At 42.0% G+C, this 14,344-nt stretch overlaps 2 protein-coding genes across 2 annotated transcripts; one reads left to right on the forward strand and one right to left on the reverse strand.

The window, feature by feature from the left end:
• The first annotated feature begins 407 nt into the window (after nucleotides 1–407).
• tspan13b (tetraspanin 13b) lies at nucleotides 408–7,252 on the forward strand. Its single transcript, XM_074614285.1, has 6 exons — nucleotides 408–625; nucleotides 2,712–2,879; nucleotides 3,296–3,376; nucleotides 3,830–3,943; nucleotides 4,127–4,237; nucleotides 6,517–7,252. The coding sequence occupies exons 1-6, from the start codon at nucleotides 563–565 to the stop codon at nucleotides 6,589–6,591; spliced, it is 612 nt and encodes a 203-aa protein (XP_074470386.1). The 5' UTR covers nucleotides 408–562; the 3' UTR covers nucleotides 6,592–7,252.
• A 2,061-nt stretch (nucleotides 7,253–9,313) lies between these two features.
• Nucleotides 9,314–13,540, reverse strand: agr2 (anterior gradient 2). The gene is made up of 8 exons (XM_074614286.1): nucleotides 13,476–13,540; nucleotides 12,859–12,980; nucleotides 12,706–12,769; nucleotides 12,569–12,621; nucleotides 12,313–12,389; nucleotides 10,480–10,543; nucleotides 9,672–9,755; nucleotides 9,314–9,582 (listed from the first exon to the last, which is right to left on the reverse strand). The coding sequence occupies exons 2-8, from the start codon at nucleotides 12,965–12,967 to the stop codon at nucleotides 9,533–9,535; spliced, it is 501 nt and encodes a 166-aa protein (XP_074470387.1). The 5' UTR covers nucleotides 12,968–12,980; nucleotides 13,476–13,540; the 3' UTR covers nucleotides 9,314–9,532.
• Nucleotides 13,541–14,344: the final 804 nt, after the last annotated feature.

Raw genomic sequence — 14,344 nt, forward strand, 5'->3', positions numbered from 1 at the left:
GTATTTATTTACTTATTTATGTATTTATGTATTTATCTATATATTTACTTATTTATGTATTTATTTACTTATTTATTTATTTATTTACTTATTTATGTATTTATTTACGTATTTATTTATTTACGTATTTATATATTTATTTATTTACTTACTCAATTACTCATTTACTTATTTATGTATTTATTTATTTATTAATTTATGCATTTATTTATTTACTCATTTACTTATTTATCTATTTATCTATTTGTCTATTTATTTATTTATTATTTATTTATTTATTTGTTTATTTTCTGTGGTCAAGCTAAGATAGAAGCCGTCTCACCTATACGATGACAAATGGATGTATTTTATTTCTAAGGCCTGCTATGTGACTTCCTGTACAGTGTGTTGTGTGTTGTTGGTATTTGACTCATCCAGCTTCGTTCTTCAGGTCCGACCTGCTGCTCAGCGACCGGTTATTCCTGCGGGGGTTTTCTCTTTGTCCGGATTTCATCTCTGGAGCTGAAATATTAATTATACTTTATTGTTTTATGGTATTTATTGTCTTCATTTACTGACCGAGATGGGCTGCGCCGGATTCACCTGCTCCAAGCACTCCCTGTGCATCCTCAACATCCTCTATGTGGTGAGTATCAGCAGGATGGAGGCTACCATATGGATCATTATAGAGCAGGATGGAGGCTACCATATGGATCATTATAGAGCAGGATGGAGGTTACCATATGGATCATTATAGAGCAGGATGGAGGCTACCATATGGATCATTATAGAGCAGGATGGAGGCTACCATATGGATCATTATAGAGCAGGATGGAGGTTACCATATGGATCATTATAGAGCAGGATGGAGGCTACCATATGGATCATTATAGAGCAGGATGGAGGCTACCATATGGATCATTATAGAGCAGGATGGAGGTTACCATATGGATCATTATAGAGCAGGATGGAGGCTACCATATGGATCATTATAGAGCAGGATGGAGGTTACCATATGGATCATTATAGAGCAGGATGGAGGCTACCATATGGATCATTATAGAGCAGGATGGAGGTTACCATATGGATCATTATAATATAGAGTATCCTCAGCAGGATGGAGGTTACCATATGGATCATTATAGAGCAGGATGGAGGTTACCATGTGGATCAATATAGAGCAGGATGGAGGTTACCATATGGATCAATATAGAGCATCCTCAGCAGGATGGAGGTTACCATATGGATCACAGGATGGAGGCTACCATATGGATCATTGTAGAGCATCCTCAGCAGGATGGAGGTTACCATATGGATCACAGGATGGAGGCTACCATATGGATCATTGTAGAGCATCCTCAGCAGGATGGAGGTTACCATATGGATCACAGGATGGAGGCTACCATATGGATCATTGTAGAGCATCCTCAGCAGGATGGAGGTTACCATATGGATCATTATAGAGCAGCAGGATGGAGGTTACCATATGGATCATTGTAGAGCCGGTTTTTATATAATATAATATAATATAATAGACGGAGTTGTTTTATCCTGTAAATATGGAGGCACCGACCTGCTGTAATCAACACACTGACTCTGTTGAATCAATTATTCACTACCAGGATCAGATGCTCACTGGATCAGCACAGAAAACTATTTTAACCCATTTAAAAAAAGAAAAAAGCAGCCTAGTTTATTTTTTATATATTTACAAAGTTCAGGTTTTAAGTCTTTAAATGTTATTTCATTTTACGGCGTTACAGAGGACGTCCTGTCTCTGCTGATAGCGCTGATCATCATCGCTGCGTTCTCAACCTGACCTGTAGGTGTGTGTCTATGACCCCTACAGGTTCCTACAGGCTTTATCTCATATAGTAGAATATATGATGTTAATCACCAGAGGCCTACTGAGCCTGGTGATGATGTCATAATGATGTCATGACCCTTCTTTTTTTAATCTATCTGTACCAACTTCATGAAAGTTTCATACTAAAGCAATACTAAACGCCAAGTTAATGTGTTTCTTAAATCAATAGTTACATCATGCTTGTATTGGTACGTGTCCACAGGCTCCGTCCTTTCCACGCTTCCCATTCATTGTCTATGTGAGCACCCGTGCAATGCATTCTGGTCATCATCACAGTTAGTGTTCTAAGATAGTATGAAGTCTTACAGTCTTACTCACGTTGGAAAAATACACCTAACGTGTAAATACAGTAATGTTAGCTGACCAGACGAAGGTCTCTCCATGAATCACTGCTGATCCTAGTGTTGGCTTTTCCCGCGGTTTTGGTGCTTCACTGGAGTTTGTGTTGGAGTCTGAGTCTGAACAGCGGAGACACACGAGAGACCATGAGACACCGACCAGCAATGATTTATACCTGGAAGAAGTTACAAACAGTCCCTTTAAGTTGATCGGATGAACGGTTCTCGAGATCTGCAGATAACCCGCAGAGGGACGGACAAACAGAGTTTCCTTCCTTTATAGTTCGATTTAGAATTTTGGATTTGCAACTTATTGATGTTTAATTATGTATATTATGTATATACTGTATACTGTATGCTTCTTTTGAACCCAGGACAGAGTTCCTAGAGGACATGAAGCTTGTCTTCCAGACGGGGTTACATTTTCTTAATTGCAGCAAATACTTTCATTTGATATAATTCAACCAAACTGTTATTTAGTTATTTAATGACATCATTGAGACTCAGGCTGTGTGTCCGTCCTGCAGATGGTGAGCCTGCTGATGATCGGCATCGCAGCGTGGGGGAAGTGGTTCGGTCTGGTCTCCAGTTTCCAGGTGGTGGGCGGCGTCATCGGTGTGGGCGTCTTCCTCTTCTTTGTGGCGCTGGCCGGCCTCATCGGGGCCATGAAGCATCACCAGGTCCTGCTCTTCTTTGTATCCTTGCAGCACTACAGAGCGGCTTTAAGACAAATATTTGAATATCTAAAGTTGTGAGTGTCGAGTATGTTCATGAACACTGAAGATGTATTATATTGATCTGTGAGCAGTCTTGGTAATGAATTTGCATGTCATGTTTATGACCCTCAGGTTGTTTTAATCTGCCACAGTTTGCTCTCTTCACCTCAGTGTTTTGGAAAATTCATGTCCATTCATGTTTGCATGTTCAGCACCGAGCATCGTATTTCACACCGTGGTCGGTCCTGCAGACGGCGGCTTCGTCTCCAGCCTCACTAACTAGTCTACTGATGTACAGTGTCAGCTTTAAATAGAGTAACACCGGCTGTGAGCAGGATTATTTGGACTACGTATGATTTGTGTATTAGTTGTTGTTCCTTGACGGTGAAGCTCAGTACATGATCGTCCTGTTCATGGTGTTTATCGTGCAGTTCTCTGTTTCCAGTGCCTGTTTGGCCATCAACAGAGAGCAACAGGTAAGATGAATATCCATCCTTTTCTCCTGTGTGTTTTGATAGCTGGCCAACTTGAACAACTGTTTGTACTAGAGAGACTAACGTCTACACCTGCAGCAACGAAGTGGAAGTGATGTGTGGGCACCGTTAAACCCAGAGAGCAACACCTTTCTGATGCATCACACATACAGTACGTAGTGCCTAGAACTGATCTGGCTGTGTGTAAAGTACCTCTGTTTATTCATCGCTCCAGACGTCAGTCGCTCTCTCGCTACCTCCGTTGTTTGTATTTCACTTGGCTGATAGTCGGTGGCGCCCGATAACCGGGATAAGGTGTAAACATGCAGCAGTATCCTGGTTTCTTTAGGATTACTCCAGCTAGCATATCTGGGTTCCTCATGAACGGGATGAGGGCTTATCCGGGGTTCTGAAGTCGGGTTTACATGCTCACATAACACATGAACTGTGCTGCAGGATCAGCTGCTGGAGGTGGGCTGGAACAACTCTCAGAGCACTCAGAGGGACGTGGAGAAGAGCCTCAACTGCTGTGGCTTCAGACAGGTGGACCCCGACCTCCCCTGTGACGCTGTGAGTTCAGATTCATGAAATGTTTCCTGGCCTCGGTTACGTCTCAGCGTGTTGATATAGATGGTATATAGATATAGATATAGATATAGATATAGATATAGATCGATAGTTCCTCTGCTGTCTGCGTTACATTTGTCTGAAACAGGTGTTGTGTCTCTTGTTGTGTCTCTTGTCGTCCTGCAGGCCTGTTTCCCCAACCACTCCTGTTTGCCCTGCGCTGATAAGATCCAGGAACACGCCGGAGAGGTTCTGCGCTTCGTCGGAGGGATCGGACTCTTTTTCAGCTTCACTGAAGTGAGACATCACAACTACAACACTGCTGCTGCTGCTGCTAGATGCTCTTCACAGTTTAACTATGAAACTAATCAATCTATTATTTAGTACAGCATTGAGCCTCGCTCAGCCGACCGAGCTGTGCACTGGTACACACACACACACACACACACACACACACACACACACACACACTGGTTACATCGCAACCAACTCTACAGAAAGAGAGTAAGGGCGTATTCACACCTGCCTTGTTTAGTTTGAATCGAACGCCGGAACGTTTACCCTCTTGATACGCTTTGTTTTTGGTGAGAACGTGATCCGACCTCGATCCGGCCCAACTGGAGGAAGCATTGAGCCTTTTTGGATTAAATAAGCTCCGGTAGCGAGCTGCGCTGTGCACGTCAACACCAGACACCGGACACCATTACTACTAAAGAGCCTGCGCTTGTCCTCGCTATTCACATCAGTACTAAACAGGAGTAACGTCAGGCTGTGTTGAAGACCACGGGCAGACCTGATGTATGTTCCTGTCACAGTTTAGGAGGGTTAATGCACGCCTCCTCCTGAACTGTCTTGACATGCTCCTTCAGTGCATCAACACATTGTTTTCCAGTCGCCTCATTTTCAAACTGGATCGTTGCCTTGAGTGAAAAATTGCGAATGAAGCGTCGTAATCGTCCCTCCATCGTTGCGTTCTGGAAGTCTGCTCTTCTTTGTTTACTTCCGGGAGTTTTCCAGCATGGAAGTTCTGACCAATCAGAGAGCAGTTTCTTGTAAATTCTGCCGTGTGAGCACAAACCAATCTAAAGGCCACACGCACCACGGTAACAATCTGGTCCCTGATTCAGACCAGAGCAAACGATCTACAGGTGGGAAAACGCCCTTAATGCGAAAAAAGCTGCACAGTCCTACTTTGACCTGAACCGTTGAGAGATTGTGAGTAACAAAAAGTGAAAGGAAAGAGGTGGTGCTGAGAAACTAAAAATCTACTGGTGCAGGACGCTGCTCTGAAATAACATTTAATAATAATATATTCTGTGCAGGTGTTCAGTAGTCAAAATGTAACGTTTATCGACATAATTGGTGTGAATGCTGGAAGCATGTTCTTCTACATTCGTTATTTTTATTTTCCATCGGACCACTTTTTTTGCATCGCTACTCCTTCCACATTTTTCAACATAGAAACTCCATTCAAACATCAAAACGTGCAGCTCAATTAGGACATGATGGCTATTACTTTCCTCATACATAACTTTCATATTTTCAGAATTGTTAACCATAATTCATCAGAAATTCTCCATTGAAATAAATGGAAGAAATGTTCAGAATTTAAACATTTTCAAGCATTTTCAACTCTTCACTGCTCGTTCATACTTTCACCTAGAAACTCCATTCAAACTGTAAAATGTTCCACATCTTCCATAGATCCTGGCTATTATTCAACTTTCATTCATCCCAATTGTACTTTTTGGAATATTTAACTTTGTTTGGAGCTTGGTAAAATTCTCCTTTTTGTATGTTAACAGGAAACTAGGGATTCACCTAGTTTTTCAAAATAAAAGCCCCAGAAGGTAACTTTCTTAACAGGGAACTCAGAACTAACTATTTACAAGGCTTCAGCTGCTTTTCATGCAATTACAACTTTTATTTACTGATTCATAATCTTTTGATTCTGATTTCTTCATACAGATTAAGGCTCTTCAGCATCCAGCATTCACATCGCCATTTCTTCAGAAATTGCTTTTCTAGTTTAATATAACGTTGTAAATTGGGTCGGCTTTCTAAATGTTTCCATTTTATAATTAGCTGGCCATCATATACATAGATAGGATCTCATACATCTACAGTATGATGTATTGACAACATTATCCAGTAAACATGATGAGGACTTCAGCAGAGATCAGATGGCTTAGAGAACGCTGAGTCGTGGAACATGAAGCTATAGTCTGTTTGTCAGTGAGTCCCGTGTTTGGCCTCAGTGTGCATCTCTCCAGACGTCCCTCCTCTGTCCGTCTGAGTCCTACTGAAGACATCGTCTTTAAAAAAACACCTCACAAATGTTTAGTTTCATTTTTGAAGAAAGGCTCAGTGATTTCCTCAAACAGCTGTCGTTTTTAATCAGACGTTAGAAGACGTCAGTCAGAATAAACTCCAGTGTGTGTGTGTGTTGATGGTGATGAAGGAAGCTGTCAGCCGGTGACACAGTGGGTTTGGGTCTTCTTGTAGGATTTGTTAACAAAAAGAAAACCAGATTGTGTTGCTCTCCCTGTCTGACCGTCAGTGTGTCCTCTTGTCAGATTCTGGGCGTGTGGCTCACGTATCGCTACAGGAACCAGAAGGACCCCCGAGCCAACCCCAGTGCTTTCCTGTGAGTCGGCACCACCAGCTCCGGCCCCCTCTGCACCGTCACTTCACCACCTCCGTGGACCTCCTCTGGGCTTTACCTGTAAATACAACACTGACCTGTGTGTCCCCACCGACTGCTGTTATAACCATGTGATGTGTTTGGTTTTTAAAGAGTGAAGTGTGTTCTGAAAACGAGTGGAACGGCACACACACACACATTGCCTCCAGTGTGACGGCTCGGTGTCTGAACGTGCACCGTCAGCTCACTGAGCGCTCTGTGGCTGTGAGAAGAGGCGATGTGGTCTCCAGCAGTCTGCTGTGTATCCCACAAGTATTTATGCAGCCTGGCTGACGTCGACCCTCGACACCGTCACTCCTCCTGTTGTTGCCTGTTCGTCCGCCTCAATGAACGCAATAATGTTACTCTGCATAGTGATATATGACCGCGTTATTATGACCATGTGTGAAAGTATGAATACTGTGTGTGTGTGTGTGTGTGTGTGTGTGTGTGTGTGTGTGTGTGTGTGTGTTGCTCCTGGCTGCTTGTGGTGTATTTGGCCTTTTGCATGACTCTTCTACCAATATGAGCTGCTGTATGAGAGCTGCAGTGATGATCTGTCTGACCTGCCTGAGTCTTTGTACTGTAAACCGCAATAAAATAAAACACTGAAGGAAGAAAAGAAGAAATGTTTCTCCGGCTTTACGTCTTTTGTTCCTCCATGAAATCATTCTGTTTTTTAGGAGTGTAAAATTTTCAAATTCAACAGTGCAAAAAAAAGATTTTAGTCCATCATCCCAACACGTCACTCACTGACGCTCTGTCGGACCCCTCAGCGTCACTTTATGATCGCAGTAAAGACGTGATTAATGTTGTGAATTAAACAAAAACTCCTGCTAAGGTTTAGTCAACAAAACCACTTAGTTAGGTTTAGGGAAGAACTGCATGGTCGGGCTGAAAACTACTGAACGTTGTGAAACACGGGACATGAACTGCTGGTTTTAGTTTAGTTTGAAGCAGAGACAGACTCGGGTAAGTCAGAAATTAAAACAGAGTTTATTTTCCAACCGAGAGGGAAAAATGGCAGGCAGGAGAGCAGGAAGCTGGCCGGCTCGTGGCGAGGAGAGAATGAACACGAGGACTGAGCACATGGAATATCTCAGCCACCGGAGAACAAGGAAGCTGAGCAGCAACAAGCCACCAGGAAACCAGAGCACAGGAAGAAAAACAGGTAAGTCAAGATGTCACAAGAAACACTAGGAAAATAGCAAGATGCAAAAACACTAGAGAAGGTAGGCGAAGCACTACCAAACCAGACGGAGTTATCTGGCAGAGTAGGAGTAGGCTTCTATGGAGAGGTTGATCATCTGATGAAAACCTGGTGAGCCTCGTTGCTGCCCTGCGAGGAGCCGTTCACACCTCCTCCACACACCTGACCTGCAGGAGGAAAAGAGAGACGGGAGAGAGAGAGAGAGAGCAAACACAGAAAGCCAACAAACCAAAACTAGCAGAATGGTAACATGAACGTCTCCTGGATGGAAGCCTTGTGTTGTTGGAGCCGTGCTTTCCGGGGAAATTCACATCATAAACAGCAAAATACAATGAAACATAAATAATGAAATAAAGAACAATAGAATGGGTAAATAAAGAAACTCGATCAGCCTTTAACCTGGTCTCTGGAACAGTTTAAAGACCCAGACTGTAAACTATTCTACATGTTACTGTACAGCTACAAGCAACAAACGCTGACTTGTCTTTGGTTCTCCTCCCTTCAGGTTAAAGGTGAATGCTTTTCTATAGTCTCACTCTATTGGTCTCAGGGAGGAGGATGTTTCTGACCAGCCAACCGACCATCACCACGCTCTCTCTCTGCTGAGTGGAGCTCATTACACGGAACAATAGTCTCCTCTGGGCCTCCGTATCCTGGCAACAGGAAAAAGCTTTCAGTGCTGGCAGCGTGATCCCGCCCATCCAGGATGTTGAACACATACACACACACGCACGCACGCATGCACGCACGCACACACACACACACACACACACACACACATTCACACACACACACACACACACACTCACACACACACACACACACACACACATACCTGCCGACTCTGAATGAAACTCAGCCTCTGAGCTGTGAATCGTTATGACACTATGACTATTCATACCTGAGCTGATCAGACTGGAGGACAGGTGAACAAGAGACGGATTGTTGCTAACTGGCGCTTTACTGCCCTCAGTGTGGTTTGTCAGGTTTCTGGCTTTTTCGCTGTTTCACCTGCACGCCTCCTAGGTCACTAAGTGGTGAGCTCACTGTGCCACCGATGGAAAATCAGACTTTGCTTAAGTCATTGTAATCATTTATAAATGCCTCTAAAGCTGCACTAATCAAGGAGTTTGTATTAAAGCAGTTAGAAGCTGATAGTGGCTACGTTCCAGATCAGATCTCATGTTCACTGACATCGACACTACAATGTACAAGTATGTTCATTATCAGTAATCCTCCCAAACCGTAGTTTATACTCTGAGCTCTCTAACACCGATTACTGTAAAACAGGCCTACTATACTATACATAATACTACATTTATAAAACTATACTGAGGCTAAAACCTGTCCTTCAGTATTCAGATTAGCTAGTAGAAGTATTTAGTAGCTGTAGTACCGACAGGAAGTACTTATTGTAGTGTATTATTCATGTTCTTTAGAGTTTTACACGTATAAATGAAAAGGCACACCGTCCATGTGGTATGTATGAACACTTCCATATTTATTCAAAAGACATTCTGGATGTACAGTAATAATAACAATTAATGAAGGTGAAGACGAGGAGCTTCCCAGTGCGTATAGTTCTCCATGTAAACTGTAGTGACGGCGTGTTATCGGCCTCCGGCGGTGGCGGTGGAGTCTCGGAGGTCATCGGGGTCATCGGGGTCACTATGTGGAGCGTGCGTCTCGTTCCTCGCGCTCACAGCTCAGACTTCAGGAGCTTCTTGGCCTTCTCCATGTTGCTCTTCACTGTGAGGGAGAAACATTCACACCGAGTCAGTCGGAGTTGTTAACGGGCACAAACACGCCTCAGTGTGTCGGTCAGCTGGAGCACTTACACAGTTTGGCGTCAGCAGGTTCGTAGGCGTACATGCGGTTCGAGTAGCGACCGATGATGTCGGCTCTCACCGTCATCGTGGGGTCTGTGAAGACACATCAGTTCAGGGTAAGCAGGACTTTTACTTGTAATGTAGTATTCTTTAATTGCTACCTTTACTTAAGTCAGGACTCAGAAACCTTTACTATCAAAAGAGACATTTTAGGCAAAGAAAAAAATAATAATCTGTCTGGAGCAGCAAAACATTTGATCATTGTGATGAAGGTAACACAGTTTATAGTCTAAGTATATAGTATATCAGTCTAATGCAGTGAGGGCCAAAGAGACAATGTACTACAGAGTATTAGGACCACATTGAGGGAAAACACATCTGAGATTTACACAATAAAGTCAGAATATTACGAGAATAAAGTCATAACTTTACAAGAAAAAAAGAAAATAACACGTAAAAATACTACTTTATAATATTAATATTATGACTTTATTCTCTAAATCTCAGATTTATTTTGTTTCCCCAATGTATCCGTGATACAATGATAAATAAAAATGAAAATGTAAACAAAAAACAGTTATTAATTTCCATGTTTAATAATCCACAGGGAGCCTCTGGAGAGGAGCTGAAGAGACGCAGGTTGCTGACCTCTGACCTCTGACCCCTGGACTAAGTAAAGGATGTGAATATTTCTTCCTCCATTGGAAAGTAAGACTGAATTAAACCGATAACAGACGTCAAAGGTCACAACGTCTCGCTCACACAGCTCAGATGAAAGGCTAACAGGGAGAGTTGTGTTATAAGATATAGCTCTTACCGACAAAAATGATCCTGGGAACATACTGTCCATCGGGAGAGAGATTCTTGTCCGTGGTTTCATACTGATGGTGAGAGAAAGAATAACACGTCATCAAAGTGTGATCCATCTCAGAGCGATGAAAAGGCTCTAAATAACCTCCTCCTCTAGAGCGATGAACTGAGATACAACAGTTTGGGTTTTTTATTTGATATGAGAGGTTTCTCTTCTGGCTGGCGTGATGTCGGCGTGGCTCACTCCCAGTTCAGCAACACGTGACTGATGATGTGACGACAGTCGGAGGGTTGCTTCAGTCGGCTTCTCAACCTTTTGTAACTTCACGTCTGATTGTTAAAATAATTCTCCCAAATCAATGTCAAACTGGGCTATACATAAAGATGTGTTCTGACACTGTCAGGTGTATTCAGTTTACCCTCTCCCATCACCGCCTGCCGTTATGAATCCAAACTATTCAGGGTCATATTTCCTCACGCTTTGGACCTTTCACTGGAGCAGGTTTATCTCCAACATCACCTTTTTGTTTCAAAAAACTTACACATGTCTGTAAAGGGGAGACTCGTGGGTTTCCATAGAACCCATTTACATTCACATATCTGGAGGTCAGAGGTCAAAGGACCCCTTTGAAAATGGACATGACAGTTTTTCCTCGCCAATATTTAGAGTAACTTTGGAGCGTTATTTAACCTCCTTCATGACCAGCTCGTATGACCTGGTTGGTACCGATGGATTCATCAGGTTTTTTTCTGAATTATTTTTCGGACATTTTTCAATTTTTCGATTTTTTTTTCGACTTCTTTTGAACATTTTTCCGACTTTTTTTCTTTATGTTTTTTTATTTTTTATTTCAAATTATTTTGGACATTTTTCAGACATTTTTTTTTAACATTTTTTGGACATCTTTCTAGACTTTTTTTAAAACTTTTTTAAAAACTTTTTTAAAAACTTTTTTTCGGACATTTTTCAGACATTTTTTGGGACTTTTTTTAAACTTTTTTAAAAACTTTTTTTTAAACATCTTTCCGCCTTTTTTCGGACATTTTTCAGACTTTTACTTTAAACTGTTTTCCGACTTTTTTTTTTTTTTTTTACTTTTTTTTTACGTTTTGTGATTTTTTATTTCAAATTATTTTGGACATTTTTCAGATTTTTTTTTTTACTTTTTTGGACATTTTTCAGAATTTTTTTTTGGACATTTTTCGGACATTTTTTCGTAAAAAACCCTCACACATTCACATATCTAGAGGTCAGAGGTCAAGGGACCACTTTGAAAATGGCCATGACAGTTTTTCCACGCCAAAATTTAGAGTAACTTTGAAGTGATATTTAACCTCCTTCCTGAGAAGCTAGCCTGGCATGGTTGGGACCGACGGATTCATCAGGATTTTTAGTTTCATATCATTCCAGTATCCGTCCTCTAGCTGTAAGACAACCCTCTACAACCTCTGCAAAAACAGAACAGCGGCTGTCGGATTTGGAAGAGGTTAACCTAACCATTTGTTCGTACCTCTGAGACCCACTAGGTGGCGCTCTGAGGCCCAACAGGGGGCCCCGGGCCAGGGGTTGAGAAAGGCTGGCTTAAGTTATTCATCAAACTAAACTTGAACTGTTGCTGGTTTAGTGGTGAATATTTAGTATTATAGAGGAATACCACGTGTGCAGGAGCTTAAATGCTGAACAGTAAAATGGATTAATAAACTATCAGGTCTCAGAGTTTTACTCCAGCGTGACACCAGGTTCGTTAAAGGTTTTATAGTTGAATACGGATTCAGTTGTGTGCACCTTTAAAACACTTGTTCAGTCAGATAGTCTGACCTGAAGAGTCCTCTAACTCACCATCAGATTGAGGACGATGAAGTCCTCGTCGAGCGTCCTCTGGATCCCGTTGTCCTCGGATAAGATCTTCCTCAGTTCTGTGGGAGAAACAGGTTTTAATCCTCCGGCTCAGTCCAGCGTTTGTTGGCACAGAACCAGCACCAGGATGTGACGTCACACGAGCAAACAAATGAGCGCTCGCTCTTCAAACAGGTTTAATTCAAGTGCATGAGCAACTTGATAAGAGAGCTAACAGAAAGGCCGGAGGTGGACTCACCCTGGCTGTGGGGGCAGTCCTCCAGGTGGAAGAGGACCATCAGAGGCTTGTTTCTGAAACACACATCAGCTCCACTTAAACATCTGACCGTCAGTGTCAACCAACGTCAGTATCAGTGTTAGAGAACTATTTCTTACTTTGACCTGGACCAGTAGAGAGCCTCCTCGTACGTCTGAGCCCAGATCAGCTGATCACCCCAACCTGGACACACATGTATGGACACCATTAAAGACAAATGAACAGATATTTATCACACTTCAGTCTCAGAGGTGCAGATGATGCTCACAGACCTCTGGACAGAGTCTGAGGGATCCTCTTGCCAGATTTGGGGATGTATTTCCCGAAGGCGGAGGACACGGCCACCAGGACCAGGAGCACCGACAACACCGCTTTGATCATCTTTATGGACTTACTGGAACAGACAATATCAAAATGACATGAAACATCACCGTTCCCGTCCCTTTGAGAAGGAAACGGGTTAACCGAGTCCTCCAGATTCCTACTGCAGATTAATCTGTTGGCACTTCCAGCGGACCAGAAACAAGTAAAGAGAGAGAAGGGTGTGGCAGTCCAACGTAGGCGTTGCTGTTGTAATGTGGTATGCAGTGTTACATGTGGTCTAATGTAATCCATTACAAAATAAATGTCATTGTTCGTTGTATTCTTTAAGGTAAAACGTGTCCAACATTCATGCTGTTGCTCTGCTCCAATCTACACTCAACTTATTGTGAAGAAATCTGAATAAAAGTTTGTTAGAAAAGTATTCAAAAAGTAATCAAATGTAATAAGTTACTTTGAAGTCTTTCCTATAATCAGATAGAAACCCTGATGAACCCACTCTGACTGTAGTTCCCCAGCAGAGTGAACGGCCCCTTTAAACAGGGAATAATGAACCTGTGTGTCTCACCTGTTCCCGACTGGAGCTCCAGGATCTGCTGCTGTACCTCCACTCTCACCTGTCTCGTATTTAAACACCTGCTCACCTGTGGGCCCGCCCCTCTTCCCTCCCTCCCTCCACCCGCCCCCCCTGGTGATTCAGATTTCATTACAAACCACCAGACTCCCTGAACATTACTGGTAGAGGCTACGTTGAGGTTTCTGTGTGTGTTACCAAATGCATCGTGGTGTGAGATCATAATCATTTTAGGTTATGATGGAATAAAAGCTTGAAATCTGCACAAATCATTAATAGAACTCTTTTCTTTTTTTTAACAATGTCTTTATTGTTTTTTTGTTATACAAACATCAGCATTATTATGCAATATATTCAATACAGGATTTACTTTAACAAACATAACATACCCCACACACCCACCCGTTCTCTCTTAACTTTTCCCTTTCTATTAATAGAACTCTTATTTTATTAATCTTCTTCCTGTAAAACTCAGGAGTGGATTTTTTATTTTTCTGTAATGTTGCTTTAGTATATTATCTATGCTGAATGTATGAGAACACTATAGCGAGTTATAAACTACATTATGTGGAGTCTAAGGTTTACCTATAAGAGCCAATAAGCAGAGCACTCTTGACTGATCAGATTTATTGATGAGGTTTGGCTCGTATAAACTAGAAGAGACATTTCACATCTTTTATAATCCTAACTTGGGTTTCATTCTATAGAATAGAATAGAAAGCTTTATTGTCATTTTATTAAATACAATGAGATTCACAGTTGCCACATCTGGTCAGTGCTTTAAAACAAATACTTGACAAGACGAGGCAGATAAAACATAAAACAGGTAAAACACACACAGTTATAAAGCAATATAAAACATG

The sequence above is a fragment of the Sebastes fasciatus genome, chromosome 17 (genome assembly GCF_043250625.1).
Source record: "Sebastes fasciatus isolate fSebFas1 chromosome 17, fSebFas1.pri, whole genome shotgun sequence".
Classification (NCBI taxonomy): domain Eukaryota; kingdom Metazoa; phylum Chordata; class Actinopteri; order Perciformes; family Sebastidae; genus Sebastes; species Sebastes fasciatus.